This window comes from Toxotes jaculatrix, chromosome 20 (genome assembly GCF_017976425.1).
Source record: "Toxotes jaculatrix isolate fToxJac2 chromosome 20, fToxJac2.pri, whole genome shotgun sequence".
In the NCBI taxonomy this organism is placed as follows: Eukaryota; Metazoa; Chordata; class Actinopteri; family Toxotidae; genus Toxotes; species Toxotes jaculatrix.
The window spans coordinates 14,960,954-14,979,127 of record NC_054413.1 but is presented as its reverse complement, the minus strand read 5'-3'; the positions used below and the strand labels follow the sequence as shown (position 1 = coordinate 14,979,127).

The 18,174-nt window shown below is 39.3% G+C and overlaps 1 protein-coding gene across 1 annotated transcript in view; it reads left to right on the top strand.

The window, feature by feature from the left end:
* The first annotated feature begins 10,015 nt into the window (after positions 1–10,015).
* The window catches only part of snx7 (sorting nexin 7), a 39,640-nt gene continuing 31,481 nt past the window's right edge, over positions 10,016–18,174 (top strand). Inside the window, exons 1-2 of the mRNA XM_041065524.1 lie at positions 10,016–10,172; positions 17,087–17,275. Of these exons, the coding sequence (XP_040921458.1) occupies positions 10,089–10,172; positions 17,087–17,275 (273 nt within the window). The 5' untranslated portion in view covers positions 10,016–10,088. The remainder of the gene's footprint in view (positions 10,173–17,086; positions 17,276–18,174) is intronic.

The window sequence follows — 18,174 nt, the reverse complement described above, 5'->3', positions numbered from 1 at the left end:
TCAAGACAGAGCTCAGCCTTATTTACAGCAAGGAAGAATTCAGATCCTGTTGTGGTGCTCTAGACCTCTTTCAGCTCTTCATGGACAATAACCTGTCAGAGGTATTTTCAGAGACAGTTACCCTTCTCAAGGTAATTATTACCACACCCATGACCACTGCTGAGGCTGAGAGATGTTTTTCCACTTTGAAAAGGGTAAAACATTTTCTGAGGAACACAATGACCCAAGAGAGACTGAATGCCTTGGCCACCCTCTCCATGGAAAAAAAGCTGGTTACTGAAATGACCGACTTCAACCAGAGAGTCATAGAGAAATTTGCCAATTTGAAAGAAAGGCGGGCAAAGTTTTTGTATAAGTAGTTTTGTTGTGCTGTACTGGTTATCACACAACTGTTCACCCCACTGTTCTTGTAAGAATATGTTCTTACCACTGCGCCATAGTAGTAAGGGATGAAGTATATACTAGCACTAATTTGTGTGTGTGTTATTTTACATGTGAGGTACCTTATATTGTTTTACCTTTGTTGACCCACCCTAGTCACCTGCGCCCCACCCTGCTCAACCTCATTTTGTTACATGGGATAACTGCAGACTTTCAAATCACGGAGGAGCTGGCAACCATGCAGTCAATGAAAGGGACAACAACCGGGAGTGATTTGTTCACAGAGGTAAATGCATGTTTGGACAGGTTGGGGCTGAAGTGGGACAAGCTGGGAGGTGTGACAACGAATGGTTGTCCAAATCTGATGGGGAAAAATGTTGGACTTTTAAAGAGAATGCAAGATAAAGTGACAGAAATGAATCCTGAGCAGAAACTGACATTTTTACATTGTATTATACATCAGGAAGTGTTGTGTAAGTCTGTGTTAAAAATGAACCATGTTGTTGATGCTGTAACTAAAATGGTTAACTTCATCAGAGTGAGAGCATTAAATCACAGACAGTTTGTTGCACTTTTGGGGGAAAATGAACATTGTGACATAAGCTATCACTCCACTGTCAGATGGCTCAGCCTGGGCAAAATGCTGAAAAGTGTCTGGGACCTGAGAGAACAGATTCAGGATTTCTGTGTGAAGAAAGGACATGCCATCCCACAGCTTCCAGATGCAGACTGGCTGGCAGACCTCAGTTTTGCTGTGGATGTGACTGCATTAATGAATGAACTAAATGTCAAACTGCAATTTAAGGGCGTTTTTGTGCATGAACTGTACAGTGCAGTGAAAGCTTTCATGAGAAAGTTGCAGCTTCTCTCAAGCCAAATAAAGGACAACATTCTCACCCACTTGCCAACTCTAAAGGAAGCCACCCCATCAGCTGATCACCTCCACAGGTACTCATCCATGTTAGAAGCAGTGTTGAAGTTCGACAAATCCAAACACAGATCCGCTATCACTGATGATCACCTCTCAGCTGTCCTTCGCATAGCCACCTCAGACATTCAGCCAGATTTCAGTGCACTTGTTCAAGCCCAAGACAGACTGGATTTTTCTCACTGAAGCCGTAAAGGGAAGTGAAAAACATTAAACTTGCTGTTTTTTGTTTGAAGTAGTTACAGATGTTTACAAGATAAAATTGAAATGAAACACTGATTCAATGATTGTTTTGGAGAAAGTTAATATTGAGCAGAATTAAATTCAAGTTATCATTGGTGCAGCCCTCTGACACAATTCAGATTTCTCATGTGGCCCCTTGTAAAAAATTAATTGCCCACCCCTGATGTAAACAATCACGTAATTTATTTTGTCCATTTCTTTGTTGTTTTGCAGCACAGACAACATAAGTCCACAGCCAGGCATTATTAAATTCTCCAGCTTCCTCAACATGCTCCTCACTCTCTCCCTCCCCATCACCCAGCTACCCAATTTGTCCTTCAGATTGGGTGGACAGCTTCCAGATTCCATGGGAGAAGTTTCCTGAAGCTTTGATTGGCCAAGCCCACGGTTACGGAGGGAAATGGTCCGAATTGTTGTTTCTCAGATGATGAATGCCTGTGCTTCTCCCAGTAAACGTACCTCCACAGAAGTTGCAAAAAAAATGGTGACAAAGTATCCACAGTCATTGCAAGATGTCATTGAAGGTGATGTAGTGGGATCTGGATACCACTCACAGGTCAAGCAGTTACAAGCTCGAATTGAAAATGTAAAATGGTCTTCAGCACCGAGAATAATGAAACGCAAACAAGAGTCAGACGACAATGACACAGATGAAATCCCAGCAGAACAGAGAGCTGCAGGTCAGGACACATATGGCTGCATAAAGTGGGATGTGAAATTCATACCCGTAAATGAGACAACAGAAAGTCAAAAAGAAAAGACAAACTGAAGGTGCTAAGTGAACAGACTAATGTCAACCTAGATGAGGTAAAAACTCTTATGAAGAGTACTTACTACTCCCAGCGTAAAGATATAAACAGGGGAACAGATGTGCGAGCCCTCGTGGAGGAGTGGCCTTTTTTGTTCCAGGAAATTGGCATGACATTCCACTTCCAAGAGCTCACAGGGGTATCATTAAAAAAGACTTTCATCACCAGTGTAGAAAAAGGGAAAGCGCCTTCTGGACTTCATGAGAAACACTTGTGCAGACAAGAGCAAACAAGTTCTACAGGCTGTCACAAAACTGAAAATTCTGAGAGGACAGTTGGGAGGCTGCTCAGAAGATGTCAAGGACATGGTGCTTCTTCTTCTCTGCTATTTTGATGAACAAGAGGACACCCTCTTCCACTATGCAGAAGAAACATATCTGGCAAAAGAAGTACAAGTGCAAAGCTTGCATGTTACACCATGCATCATTGTATGTGGTAAGTTGATATTCTGTTTTAATAAAAAAGTGTTAGCAAATGTAAGGAATTCACGTCAAAGGATGTCATGTTTGGTTGTGGTTCTTTCCGACCCACACATTAGTATTCTCCATACTAATATAGAAGATCCACGAAGTTTGAGCAGGAGAACACATAACGTGTGCATCGTGTTCTTGTGCTTTGTTTGCTGATCCAAATCCACTTACAGGTCAGCAGGTCAAACACATTTTCTTCTATAACACTGCAATCCATTCAGTGTTATAGATGAAAATACCTGTGGATAAAGAAGAACCACAACTAGCAATACTGCATTTGGCTGGTTTATTGTTAACTACTTTCAAATTGTGTCATATTCACAGGAACCTCATGCTATACTGCAAAGCTGTTCATGTTGAGTGTGGACCACAATGTTGTAAATGACCAGATCCCCAACTTCATCTCTGCCATCTGTTTGATGTTTGGAAGTTATTATACCCTCAATATCCACTATCCTGTGGGCCTGGCCTCCACACTTGAGTTCCTTCAGAGGTAAACAAATATTGTCTTCTCCTTTACAACAAATCACTTTTTTAAGTACAACATAATTTTTAATTGACATTCAGCTACTACAAAGGGTCATCATCAAAGGAAGCAAAAAGGGGCTAAGTGTTAAAAAATAAAGTTAATAATAAAATAATGAAAAATTAGACTGTGCTTTGTATTTTGAATCATTGTCTTGTTAAAGGAACTGCTGTGTCTTCATTATGGCAGGAGGCTTTGTTTGGAAATCTTCTGACATTCGGCTGTATTCATTTGACCTTCTCTCCTCATAGGCAGTTTTTCTTTTTACCATCAATTACTGTGTATAATTAAAATAACTCCTGATGACAAAGGAGCATGTTGATGACAAACATAATTTTGTTTTACTGTTTTTACCAAATATTTAACCCAAATATGGGCTTAGAAATGAATATTGCTAATCTCATCATTGATTTCTGCCAGTTTGCCTTTAAGTGCTTGCTTGGGGGTCAGGCTCTGTGTTAATGTAAAGCATCTAGAGATAATTCTGATGTTGAAAGATGCTATACAAATTAACAACTTTGAATTGAATTGAATTGAATTAAATGTTGTGTCAGTCTGGTAATCCATGAAAAGGTGTCAAAATCATCACCACAATTTTTATGTTTTTGCTCTCTGCAGAGAAAACTGTAGGAGCTGACAGTGAACACCTGGTCAAGAGCTCCACTTTTCAAGGTGAAATGATGACACCTGCTCAAACTTCCTCTAAGATGTAACAGCAGCCTCTCTACGACACTGTCTGTCCTGCCAGTCATGTCCGGACACAATGGCTCAGACAATGGTCCCATCAAGGCCAAATATAGGTAAGCCCTTGTATCTTCAGCAATAGGTGCATCGCTCAAATCTTAATCCGTCTCAAGTGAAAAGGCTAACAGCTTCATGTAGATATACAGAAGAAACCTGTATTGTGACAAAAAAGTAAGATTATAAGGTAAGATTATATCTTATCATGAGCAAAGTGACTGATGATATTGTGCTTATTTAACCAAGATCTTCAACTTGAAATGTGATTACAGCTTCTTACCTATCTCTTCCCTCTTACCTATTTTAAACATCAATAATAAAGACAATGCAGTGACTCAAGGTCTGGTATTCGGCTAACTGGCAACTGTAAAAAGTGTTCTTGATTTGGTACTACCATCTATATTGGCTATTCCAAGTCCATGTTTTTCACCGCTATATTTTATTGGTTGTTAATCTGTGTTTCAGTAAACTTGATTAATTTCTTGAGTCAACACATTGACTGATATTAGTTGAGTGTAGAAATGTGTCCAATACCTTTTACCTTGATGCCTAATTGTATCATAAAAGTGACCTAAACTGTATTTTAGACTGCTGGTCAGTCCTATGGTTTCTTTACAGTTCATTGGAGCTCAGTTGAACAGAATCCTGTTTGTGTAGGCACTATTATCAGTTAAAGTATTGTTTTTCTTTTTTTTGTGTGTGCAGAGAGGGTCATGCCTGAGTGACAACATGCAAGTACTGTGAGCAGAACTGGAGACAATACACACAGGTTCTGTGTGTAGACATTCTGACCATATGAGACTGTGGCTTGTTGAGTGAGGTTTGGACTCATTACTCTTGATCCACATAGGGAAGTGGCTTATTTTTTAATGTTGTTTTTACAACATTAAAAAATTGAAGATTTTGACACTGCTTTTTGTATGAATATGTGAAACAATATCTTAAAAATTCAAAGGGGCTTTGTGATTGCCTTGATAAGCAACAATAATAAGTTGTAGATCAACGCCAGTTGTATTTCCATATGCATTGTACTGCGTTTTTTGCGGAAAAATTCTGGCAACCGCAGGTGCCTGAAATTTGCCGTAAATTTCAGCATTTCAATAAAGTATCGTAATTTGTTAAACAGTTGTCGTGTTTTATCACTGAGAAATGCTGTAATTTGGTTCATAGTACATTTGTTGTTTTAAAATAATTTACCGTAAACATATTTATAATATGCCAGGTATTTTTAGTACAAATAGTTGTAAACAAGTTTACATACTAAGTGTAAAATTTAAAGTAAATTACTTTAAACAGGTATACAGTATCAAGATTTTTCATAGTAAATTACCGTAAGTTCTGGCAACCACAGCTGCCGTTATTTTACCGTAAAATACACTGAATTTTTTTTTTTACAGTGCAGATAAGCAGTTGAAGCACTCATTTCACATTATGCATGGAACAATTTATTACATTTCTTTACTAATTATTCCTCACCCCCATATTGAATATTTTACTTAACACATGAGGAAATAGAAATCAAGACATTGCAGTTTAACAAGCAGGCAGCCCCACAATTTGGAGGGATTTACGTCCAAGGAGTTACTTAGGGACTGCACAGTTCTCCAGAAGTCCGGACGTCAGAGGCACAATTACACACCCTCCAACTCTAAAAAGTGGTGACTCCTGAATGTATGTGTACCTGTGGCTAACATTTGCCAGTGATTTGACCAGTGAAGAACACAGAAAATGTAAATAAAACAACTTTGGAATACTTGAAGTTGCATATATGGAGGCCCAGACATAAAGTATAGAGCAGGTTTTAATTTTTTTCTTTTTTTTGTGAGTGCCGACAAGATCTATGTTTTAGTATCACTACCAAAATTATACTGATTTTTCAAAAACCTTTTATTTTATTGAACAAAAACTTCAAGTTCTAAGAGATTCTGAGAATGTTGAACAAAATCAACTATACAGCCAAAAAATTTAAATCAGGAACTATCTGATCAAAGAATAACTTAACAAGATTGTTAATTTCACCAGACAAGCACTACAGGTAAACATTGTTACATAGAGGGAAGTAGGCTAATGCAACACATGTAGTACACGGTATGTCTATCCATTGAGCCATTATCCATGCCTGCTCATTCTGCACAAGGTCATGAGGGACTGGAGCTGATTCCAGTGGACACTGAGCGAGGTACATCTTGCACATACCACATATATTCACACTCACATTCATAGCTATGGGCAATTAAGAATCTACGGTTTACCTAACATACATAACCTCTTTAATTTTAAAATTAAGCTTAAAACCTTTTTGTTTGACAAAGCTTAGAATTAGTTGTAGTTACAATCTTAGTTATTATGACTAAACCTATAGTTAGTCACAATTATTTCTATAGACACTGTTATAGTTAAGGATATAGCCTTTAGTAGGGGTGGCTCAGGCAACTGAACCATCCCTTAGTTATGCTGCTATAGGCCTAGGCTGCTGGGGACTTCCTGGGGACTTCCTATGATCCTCCTCTTCCACTTCTTCTCTCTTTCTCTCCTCAGACCCACTCTCACATGTATTAGCCTTTATTACATGTCATTGACTCTGGTGTCCTCTCTCTCCCGTAGTCCTGTGCTTGTTTCTCTCTGGTCCCTCTTTCTCTGTACCTTTCTGCAGGTATCTCTGGCTCCGGAGCTGTATGTTCTCTGTCTGTGGTCCTGGCTCCACAGACAGAGAACATGTCTGTGGAGCCAGAGAACATATTGTCTACAAATATCCATTTCTAACACATTACTATGTTTAATGTTCCACTCTGCTACAGATACATTTTGGATTAATATTCTCTGCAGAATGTAATGTAAATGATTACCAATTATGACAGCTTTTTGCTTCTGTGCTCTGTCTCCTACTGTAATCTGCTGAGCACACAGTTATCCACTAACTGTTCACTAACTGTAATCTAACCCTGCTTGTATTATGCTCTATGCTGCATGTCCTTCTCTCCTCCATTCCCAGCTGTCCAATAAGATGCCTAATAAAACTGTTTAATTTTTTAAATTTTAATCGCTTTATTGATCCCTCCTGGGGAAATGACTCTCTGCATTTTACCCACACCAAGTGAACGAAACACACACACAAGCACATGCACTAGAGATGCTGGGGCAGAGGGCTGCCTAGTGAGGCGCCTGGGGAGCTGGGGTGGATCGGTGCCTTGCGCAGGGGCACCACAGCCAGTCCAAAGCCGCACTCTTAACTTGCTGCGTCACGGCTGCCCCCCCCTTTTTTTAAACATTTATACATGTAGCAAGTCCACTTATGCAATTGAAAATAACTTCATACATGAGAACTTTATCAATCAATCACACTTTATTTTTATGGCAGTTTTCATACAAATACATTGTAGCACAAAGTGCTTTACACAACGGCCCCAATAATCCCCCCACCCCACACAGGCACCCACAGACACACACACATGCACACACCCAAAATCCATTAATAATCACAGTGTAAAAGAAAAGTAGTGGTTTCAATAAAAACAGGAACCAAGGAACTGAGGAAATGCTATCATAAATCTCATGGATTTGCAATGAGGAAACACCAGAGGTAGGATAAAAATTCAAAATAATAAATAAATAACAGGGAAAATAATAAAGAGAATGATATCCTCAATCCTCAGTCCATGAGACAAGGGGTGCAGGTGGAGGCTCCCCTTGTCTCATGGATTGAGGACTACCTGACAGGTCGACCACAGTTTGTGAGGCTGCAGGGCTGTGAGTCTGACCTCCTGACCAGCAACACGGGGGCTCCTCAAGGAACTGTGCTGTCTCCCTTTCTATTTACCACCTACACAGCTGACTTCCAGTACTCTTCTGAGTCATGTCACCTCCAGGAGTACTCGGATGACACAGCCATAGTCGGGTGTGTGGAGAGGATGGGAGGATGGGAGGATGGGAGGATGAGTACAGGGGCCTTGTGGAGAGTTTTGTCTGGTGGAGTGGGGAGAATCACCTGCAGCTGAACGTGGCCAAGACAAAGGAGATGGTGGTGGACTTCAGCTGGAGTCAGTCCCCGCCCTCTCCTGTCTGTATTAGAGGGAAAGAGGTAGGAATAGTGACTTCTTATAAGTTCCTTGGTGTTCACCTGGACAACAAACTGGAGTGGTCCACAAACACCGATGCTGTCTACAGGAAGGCCATGAGTAGACTTTACTTCCTGAGGAGACTCGGGTCCTTCAGTGTTTGCAGCAGGATGCTCCACATGTTCTACCAGTCTGTAATGGCGAGCACCATCTTCTTTGCTGTGGTGTGCTGGGGTGCTGGCATTAAAGCAAAGGATGCCAACAGACTGGATAAACTCATTAAAAAGGCAGGGTCTGTTGTAGGCTTTAAACTTGCCAACCTGGAGGAGGTGGCGAGGGACAGAATGCTGTCAAAGCTGAGGACAATCATGGACAGTCCCTCCCACCTGCTCCATGAAACTGTGAACAATCTGGGAAGCAGCTTCAGCAACAGACTTCTGCTACCACGGTGCTCTAAGGAACGGTACAGGAAGTCATTCCTGCCGTCCGCCATCAGCCACTATAACACATGCTCACGTGCTCACAAACCTGGACTAATGCATCATCTAGGGTGCACTATAAATCTCAGTTACATTAACTGTATATATATGTTATATATATATTGTATATGTATATATATGTATGTGTGTATATATATATATATTTATGTATGTGCAATTGTCTGCTGCTATGTGTGTGTGTATGTCTGTGTATATAAGACCCCCTCCTGTATATATTGTATTTCTTTTCCAAATCTATTTTTCCTTTATAGAGTGTATTTATTGTCTCCTTCTGACTGCTGCTACAAACGAATTTCCCCACGGGCATTAATAAAGTATCTCTATAAGAAGGAAAAACACAAACGATAAGGAAAAACACAAAAAATCTGATGGAGTAAAACCAGAAATACAGTTAGTTAATGAATGAATAAGTAAACTGTGCTCAATGGGTAGTACTTCTGAACGTTTGAGAGAGATGTGTGAGATATCAAATAAAGTTCAGAATCTAAAAAGGATTTTTTCTTGTGGTGTATTTTCTGCTTTCTTTCAGGCAGTACTATAATTTTAAAGAGCACTCTGCATGTAAAACCACTACAATGCAAACTATGCTGGTATCTGCACTGTTTTTCTTTTCAACATATATCTAACGTATATTTTGAAAGTTATTTCAGCTTAAACAGTCATTACAAGTGCAGTGGACAGTCTGTAGGCTTCTCATCTGCTCTCAGAGCAGAAATTATTTTATTTTCATTGGCTTGAGTCATGTGGAAAACTAAAGTGCTGAATCTTGCAACCGGCCCTGCTAAGTATCTCCGCCCTGACTCACGAATGGAGTGATTTCTGCTCTGATCCTTCCGCATCTGCGCGCTCAGAATTTCAACTGAATCAAGAGGGACAACATTACCGGCACTATACCGGAAGTACTTAGATTTTTCGCCAAAATAAAATCCTCCATCACCTCAGTCCACTCAGTTCTGGAAAATGAATGAAGTAATGAATGAATTAAAAATAACATAATATGCCAAACAACAATAGAGATCATATTTTTTCCCATTGTGATGTTTGATGTGAATATTAACTGAAGCCCTTGATGTGCATCTGCATGGTTAATTTGCACTGCACTGCTGCACGATTGGCTGATAATTGCATATTGCATTAACATTTTTGAGTAAAAAAAAAAAAACTATGGAAAACAAAAGTATTTAACTTGTATCTCATTACAGCCCTGTGACTCAAAAATAGGTTGCTGATAAACAGGCAATTTCTTTGTGAATGTTGAATCAATCACATTACATCCGAGTGGTTGCAGACATTTGGCTTTTATTTTGAAATACTTTAGAGGAAATGCACTTCTCATTCGCTCTTGGGGTGTTTTTTTCTGCTCTAAAGTTGTGGAAGTTTAGCTCTCAAGTCTGTCTCATGAACCCAGTTCATTTAGAAAGTTTGAGAGAGAGAGATGAGCGAACAGACAGTCCCTGCGGACTTCTCAGGACACATGTTGGACCTGGACGAGGACGAAGACCTTGAGGTTTTCAGTAAGGTAAAGAAAAACGCAACAAAAATAACCCGAAAGCTTCGGACTCCCAGCTTCAAATAGTTCCATTGGCTTTCTTGCTACGTGGATTTGACCCTGGCATACCTTATCTTCAGCATGTAGAAGAAAGTATAGTTTTTGAAGTTTATTTCGCTCTGTGCAGAATGTAGTAACAGTCCGTGTTGGAGATCATGGTTACAGACTGTCACGTTGAGAAGGAAGGAAACCAAATGTCCTGGATCAGCTGATGAGCTGACCTTAGGACCCAACTGTCCTGTCCCGACTGTCTCTTTGCTGTACAGTGCCTTTATGGGAAGTTTAACGTTCAACTGTGTTCAGTCTTTTTAAAATATTCTAATAAATGCTAAGCTGCAAAACTGTATACAGTTTTTACCAGTATTTTTTTTACCAATCTATAGGGTTGAATTAACGTTTTCACGTTGAAATGGTATTGAAGTGGGACTTGTTGGTGGATTATATAGCTGCCGAATTTAAGTATTACATGTTTGTATGAAAGCCCAGGTGTAGTTTTTTGCCTCTTATATTGCCCAATGGGCTTAATCAAGGAAACATTATATTGTGACATTTCTATATGGAGTTTGGCGCAGCGTTCTCAGCATGCAAGAACGTTTTCGGTATTAAGGCTTATTTATTCAAATACACTATGTGATAGATTATTTTTGTTACAATAGCCTCTGATTTATTAACTTTCTATCTACATCTACAAATTATTATTACTCGTGTCACACTCTTTTTTAGCTCAGCAGTCACTGAGCTCTAACTCTAAATGGGACCTAGCCATTGGAGTCAAAGAACTGCAGCTTCAGTCTACTTAATTGTAAATCAACAGTCAGGCTCCAAGATCAGGTACAAGGTCACAGTCCTTATAGGTGGATCATAAATGTAGTTTGGTACTATAAGATAATAGACAACAGTGAGACTTGATGTGTGCCATGTATTCAGATGTTTTCATACAAACAATAATTGCCTCTTAGATTATGTTATTTCTTCTCCATATTGACTTTGCCCTATTCTTTCCATTTTGACAGTTGTGGATAGATGCAACTTTTTTGATAATCGTATAATAAGTAATCCCAAAAATGGTTTGGTCTCAGTCTCTGAAATGACACTATTTGCTGCTGTTCTTTTTTATACATGACAGTTAATTGAATTATTATTATTATTATGCATTTTATGATGTGAACAATTAATAGAAATTAATCAGCAACAAGTAATGAAAATAATTGTTGTAGCGTGATTTCTTTCTGCATCCACTTCTCAGTAATAAATTAAAGCAATTAATGTTCTCCACAGATACTCATCACTTTTGCCCACCATTTCTCTCAGCATTTTTCACAGAAGAACAAAATTATGGTTATTATAGCACAAAAATTGAATCTAATGCTCCATTTATTTGTGTGTACATCATTCTATTCAGTTTAGGTATCCAGAACAACTTAGAATAGGTTTAGAAAAGATTGTGGTCATAGTTTAAAGAGACCAGTATGGACAGGATAGTTTGAACAGCCAGCTATCCATCTCTATACTTCCCTCTTTGCTACTGGTGAAACACGATGTCAGTCAAAATTTGCATTAAGTCGCATGTCATGAAAATGCAAACAGGTTAGTTGGTTATCTATCCATGTTTTGATTATTTTGAGCTTGAGATGATGTCATCTATCTTGTTTTGTCTCTTTTTTTCAGTTTACAAGTTTGTAAAACAAAGAAAAGCAACAAATTCTTAGAATGGAGAAATTGCAACCAGAGAATATTTGAGTATTTCACGTGAATATTTCTGTATGTCTTCACTTATTTGTTCCTTCTCTGGCTTGAACAAAGAACCACTGTGTTGATAATCACCGCTCATGTAATGCCATTTTTGGGCTCCTCAGGCCTCTGTTTTCAAAAGAACTGTATAAGGCCTGCTGTACATCTGCCCAGCATCAAACAACGGGCAAACATAGTCAGAGACTAGCTGGTGAACATAGTGGAACATTTACTTACATTAGCTAAAGAGCCAGATACTTTTCTCAGAAGTTGGTGGAAACCTGAACAGGTAAAAGAGAGCGAATACTGGACTTAACTTCATCAGGGAGAAGCAAACGCTTCCAAATGAATGATAATTTTGATATGTAACTGCTGGATGGGTAAATAAGCAACAGTTTGCTAAAAAAACAACTTAAAGGTGATGTTGCATTCACAAACTGTTTCTGCAGCCTACAAGTGGCCAAAAAATATTTAATGCAGGTTTAAGAACCACCATGATACTTCTAACAGGGAAGTGGTATCAACTTGAAATAGCCTAATCAGTTTATCTTTGTTATCCTTCCACAGAGGAGATGTCTAATGGCACAGTCAAACTAAAATCTTTGTGGTGTGGCCAAAAGCAGGGAGGCCAGTAAATAATAAGGATAAGCGGGTAAACAACAGCGGCCCACAAAGTTGGAAATTATAGTGACAGTTTGGAATTATAGTGACAGTTTGGATCTAGAAGGGAATGTGTCGTGCCCCCTTTCACATGGACAGAATGGGAAGCAAATTTTGGTCTGGCAGCTCTATGAAGTAGAAGGTGGTGCTCAGTCCTTTTAGTCATTCTCAGTCAGGTTCCTGGGAGCTGGAATCGGTAGATGTGGAGGGTGTGTTTTTTGTTGTGTTGGTTGATCTTTTTTTTTTTGAGATTAATGCTGTCTCTGTTGTGGAACATCCTGGTACGAGCTCTAACCTCAAACCTGTAAAGTCCAAGCTTGGTTATGGGTAGTTTGTTTTCACCTTACTCTATCTGTCAAATCATTTCCGGGCACAGCTGCTCTTTTCCTCAGAGACTGACAGATCAGTATGCTGTTAGACAAGCTTTAGAGAAGTAGCCTTGGTCCTGTGGTATTTGAAAAATACAAGCAAGAAAGCTGACATTCTAAAGGTCTTGAACAAAGACTATAACATATAGGAAATTCATAAGTGCTAATTATTTTTAAATAACAGACTGAAACAGACAGAAATACTAACCCAGTTGCAATGTTAAAGCATTTGGAACTCACATGTAATGCATAAAAATATTCAGTGAATTTGTTTTAGTGTTTTTTCCTGTGTGTTAATAAGGATAATCAGCTAGTGAAATAAATATATCATATTCATAATATAGATAAATTAAACAGAACAGTAATGACCACTTAGCATTAGAGCTGTTACCCAAAAAAAGAAATAAAATTGGCATATTTTGTCCATGAGTGACAAACACACTTTAAAATTATTTTAAATACCTTTTCTTTCCTTGATAAGTGACGTTGGCATGATAATGCACTCAGAGGTGTATTGTCGTAAGAAATAATAGACTCAGTTGTGTAAACACCCATGTCTCCTTTGTGTCCACCTTTTCCATTATTTACTTGTATTAGGACATCTTGTGTTACATTTTTACTTGCGTATGCCTTGTAATCATCAGTCTATATTACAGGATCTTCTCAAAGCTCATGTTTTAATTATGCTTTATTGCTGACTATTTGCTATTCAAAGCATTATCTGTAATATTTATTGTAAGACTGGATTTTTTTACTGATCTTAATTGATTTCAGAAAGTCCCAGTTAAATTTGTTTTGATTATCTGCCACACTTTACAATGACATTTGTACCACATGAAAACAGGTAGGAATCATCATCAGTCAATCATCAGATTCAAATATGAATCATGTGTTACTCAGTTTACAATAATACACTGACACACTGCTTGTTGGTGGTTTCTGGAAAAAGAGACAGAGTGAGAGCTCCCTACTACATATGTACGGTCACATGATAAACAAGAGAAAAGTCACAATGTGTTTGTCGCCATTGCTTTGTACAGTGGAGCAGTACAGGATGGTGGGGCTCTGGGCCGTCTGCTGACCTCAGCAACTTCTCAGCTGTTGTTACAGGAAACAGACCTGCAGACAGTACGCTTGTAATTCATTGCTGTTTGCATGAATTCGATCATTTGAATGCTGATCTGCTGTCAAGATACTGCCGGCGTGTGGGCCTAGTTCAGGTTCATCACACAGGATCCTTTAAGTGATGGGGGAAGCCTATCACTCCAAGGTGAATAAGCAGAATGATAGCCCAGAGTTAAGGGTTTGACCATGGCTGAAGCTAGGAATGAGCAGGGTCTTGGATTTGAGCTGCAACAGCAAGCCAGTGTAGTGCACAGAGAAGAGGAGTGGTGTGGGAAAACTTTGAGAGGTTGAAACAACAGATGAGCATCAGCTTCTCATAAGCCGTAGAGGTCTGATGGTGGATTCGGAGGCTCCAGTTAGATGGGAGTAGTGATAGTCTAGGTGGGAGATGAGAAGTACCTGAATGAGGGGCTTGGACTGCTTCCCTGGTGAGAAAGGAATGGAACCTATTAATGCTGGACAGGATGAATCTACAGGAGCCACAGGAGCTGCTGGCATGCACATTGTGCCAGCAGCACGGTGATTTGTTGTCTAGGGTCACACCCAGGTTCTTCACTGTCCGAGTTAACACCAAGTTATAAACCTCTGTGCCTCTGTTTTGTTGTCTGATAAGCTTTCTTTTAAATTCAAGGAACTGTTATTTGAAATGGTCTTGGGTTGTATTTTGTGTAGTACCAATACCTGAAGCATCATGCACCCACCATTACAGCCCCTGTGTTGTTTTAATGCAATTCAGTCTGTATACCCAAATCACCCTCTTAAGCAGGTACTGGAGATGCTGTTATTCATCTTTATGTAAAATGCATGAACTCTCATCATGTAAATTAAGTGTTGTCACCGCAGATCTCTTACTTCATTGCTGTTGGTTGCGTGGAATATTTCTCATCTCGGAATCATAGCTTATTCTCATGTTCATCTCTCTGCTGTAACTTGCTCTGGGTTCAGAGTTGAGAATGACAACAGTGTATCTGTTTATTATTGAATGTACAGTACAGTCGGTGCATGAGCTAGGAGATTCACCAAGTGGGGATTAATCCAGTCCAATTTTTTTTTTTTTTACAGAGCATATTTAACCTAACTCAAGTTCTACCCCACACACCATCTGCATAGGTTTGCAAAGTGAAAATGCGCCCACAAGGCCCAGATGGCTCCTAAAGTTAGTAGTTGAAAATAAACTGGGTGTATCATAGTGGAAAACCTTCACTTCTGAAAGTCAGAACAGTCACAGTCATCTCGAATATATGTATTTTCATGTAGTTAAGGAAAATTTTGGTTGTAATCATCATAGTAAGGACTGCTTCAGTAGTCCAAGTACCTGAGAATAAGCTTTCTTAATAACCTAATTTCTCACTAAGCTGCATCCATAAATGACAAGTGTGCATTACCCCACATGGCAGACTGGGGTAGAACATTGATGAATAAATCAAATGTGTGTGAGAGACAGGAAAAGAGGAAACTTTTTAGAAACAACAAAAACACGGTGATGGTGAGGAAGAATAGTTATATTCTGTTCTGACATAAAGGCTGTACCATGAAGAGTGGAAGAGTCTGCGTGTAGAATTAGATTCAAAGACAGTGATAACAAACAAAAGTGGAACCACAGATTTAGTCAACCTTGAATGTCAGGAAAAGACCAGGAAAACTTTGGCTTGCTATGTCTTGGCCCGCACCAGTTGCCAATCAGTGAGACCTCTAGGAGGTTATTACCCAAGCCAAGAAATGGTTTGGGACACAACCCCTGTACAATGGTGATTTGTTGTTTTTACAATTGCGTTTTTGTACGGATTAAACAAACAATATGTTATTTGTTAATCAGTGAGCTCTGGAGGTGTTGGTAGGTGGGCTTTGTTACTTTTAGACTGAGCCAGGCGGGCTGTTTCCCCTTGTGTCCAGTGGTTGTGCTAAGCCATAGATTTAATGAACAGACACCCAAGTTTCTGCTGGTAAGTGAATAAGTACATTTCCTAAAATGCTTACCTATTTCTGTAAGCCTAAGTGAATGAGGAGTCCTAACAATACACTGTATTCTCAGAGCATTAATTTACAAATTTACTGCATTTCCCTGGACACCTTTATTGTATTCAGTGTTATAGATGGATGCATTTAAATGCACTGAACTAAACTATGGTTACTTCAGTATTCCCAGTAACTGGGCGTATTGTTATTGTTCTTGGCAATTTATGGGATTGAAATTTTGCACCCTAGATACATTTTTAAGAGAGAGGAAATACAGGTACAGTGACACTGCAGTTAAAGGTTTTAGAAATTTAATGGAGCTTGCTCTGATGGTGTTTTGGCATAGCAGATGAGGTGAAGCCCATTTGTACTTGTCAAAGCACTCTGGCAAGTATATGAGGTTGGGCAGTCATCTGTATTTTCATATTGTCATATTATCATAACCAGACAATCCAATTGCCTCCAGCAGTGGGGTTTTAAGTTAAGCTAAGCTTGTGCAAATATTAACTGTGCTGTTTAGAAGGTTTATGAAATTATGCGATTACAGTGCATTATAGTCACAAAAAGACAGTCACACCGTAGAATACAGTCACGCTGTAGGGTCACTAGTGTTTCGTACAGACCTCAAAAACAGCTCTGAGCTACTCTTAGAAACAATGATCACATCTTGTACTTTGTCCTTTATGTCCTGTCAGAAATGAAGGGGAAAAAGAGAAATTTGATTAAATTAAGTTATTGTTTTTGCAGTCCCTGGTCTGCTAAACAGTGAAGCTCTCAACACTTTTTTTTGTTTTTTTTTTTTCACTTTTTTGTCTTATACCAAGCTGTGAGGATGTAATAAAATGTACATATTTTGCATTAATGAACTTCGTCTGTGTAGTTGTTTGAAGAAGATGGGCTCCTTGCAAAAAGTACAAATGGGAATAATCAGTGTCTCCATGAATGCATAATGTTGTCGTTAACATGAAAAGCAACAAAACTTTAGGAATTTGTTTGTTGTAAACATCAGTGTGGGCTAACAATAACACTGTCTCATTGGTCTAGAACACATCTCTGGCAGATGGAAGCCCCATGCTCAACTCTCCCAGCTCCTTGGTCAACCAGTACAGACTGGAGGACGATGAGGAAGAAGATCAGGATGCTAACACCAAAGACATCTTCATCACCGTTGACAACCCAGAGAGCCATGTCACTGCCATCGAGACCTTCATCATGTACAGGGTCTTGACCAAGGTGAGGGGGTCATACATATCTGTATGCTTGCAGCATAGTAATATGACGTTATTCATCAAGCATCACAGAGTAGAAGGCCAGTGCTAACTGACTGAAAATTCTACAAGTGACATATTTGGTCTTACTTGAATGGCTAAGAGTAAAAGCATAATTTTATCAACTTTTTTACGTGAGGAAATGACTCATTTCTATGCTAATGTTTAGGCAGCTGGAGAGGTGTTGTAACTTGTTGCGAACAGCAGGAGATGGAGGTCAGACAGAAACAGTCTGTGGGAAGATAGATGCTTTTGGAATGCAAAATTAGAATAAGCTTTTTTAAAAGCTACAGTTTAGGCAACAAACAGTTATGGCACTAAAAATCAAAGTCTCACATCACCTCACATAAGGATAGTGCCAAATGCTGGTCAGGTTGGTTGAAGTACTGTCCAAGTACCAAAGCAGACTGTGGCACTGCTTTCTATACTGCCGTGCCTTTTATAATCACTACTTCAGCTGGCTGTCAACAGCCGCAGAAAAGATGAGGTCTGTCTTTATCACTGAACTAGGACCTGGAAACATGTCTTATTTCTTTGGAAATCTGAAGTTTCCACATCGCAGATGATGACATGAGTCTTGTAGATAAAGTGGGAGGCTTGACATGCAACACTCTGACTCTTTTGAGCCTCTTGCTTCCCTCATATTTCTTCCCTACACCTGAAACTACAATTATTATTGTTATTGTTCTCATCTCTTTATCTTCTCTCCCAACCCAACTGGTTGAGACGGATGGCCACCTACCCTGAGTCTGGTTTGGCCTGAGGTTTCTTCATCTTAAAAGGGAGTTTTTCTTTGCCACTGTTGCCAAGTGCTTGCTCGTGGTGGGAATGGTTGGGTCTCTGTAAATATTATAAAGTGTATGG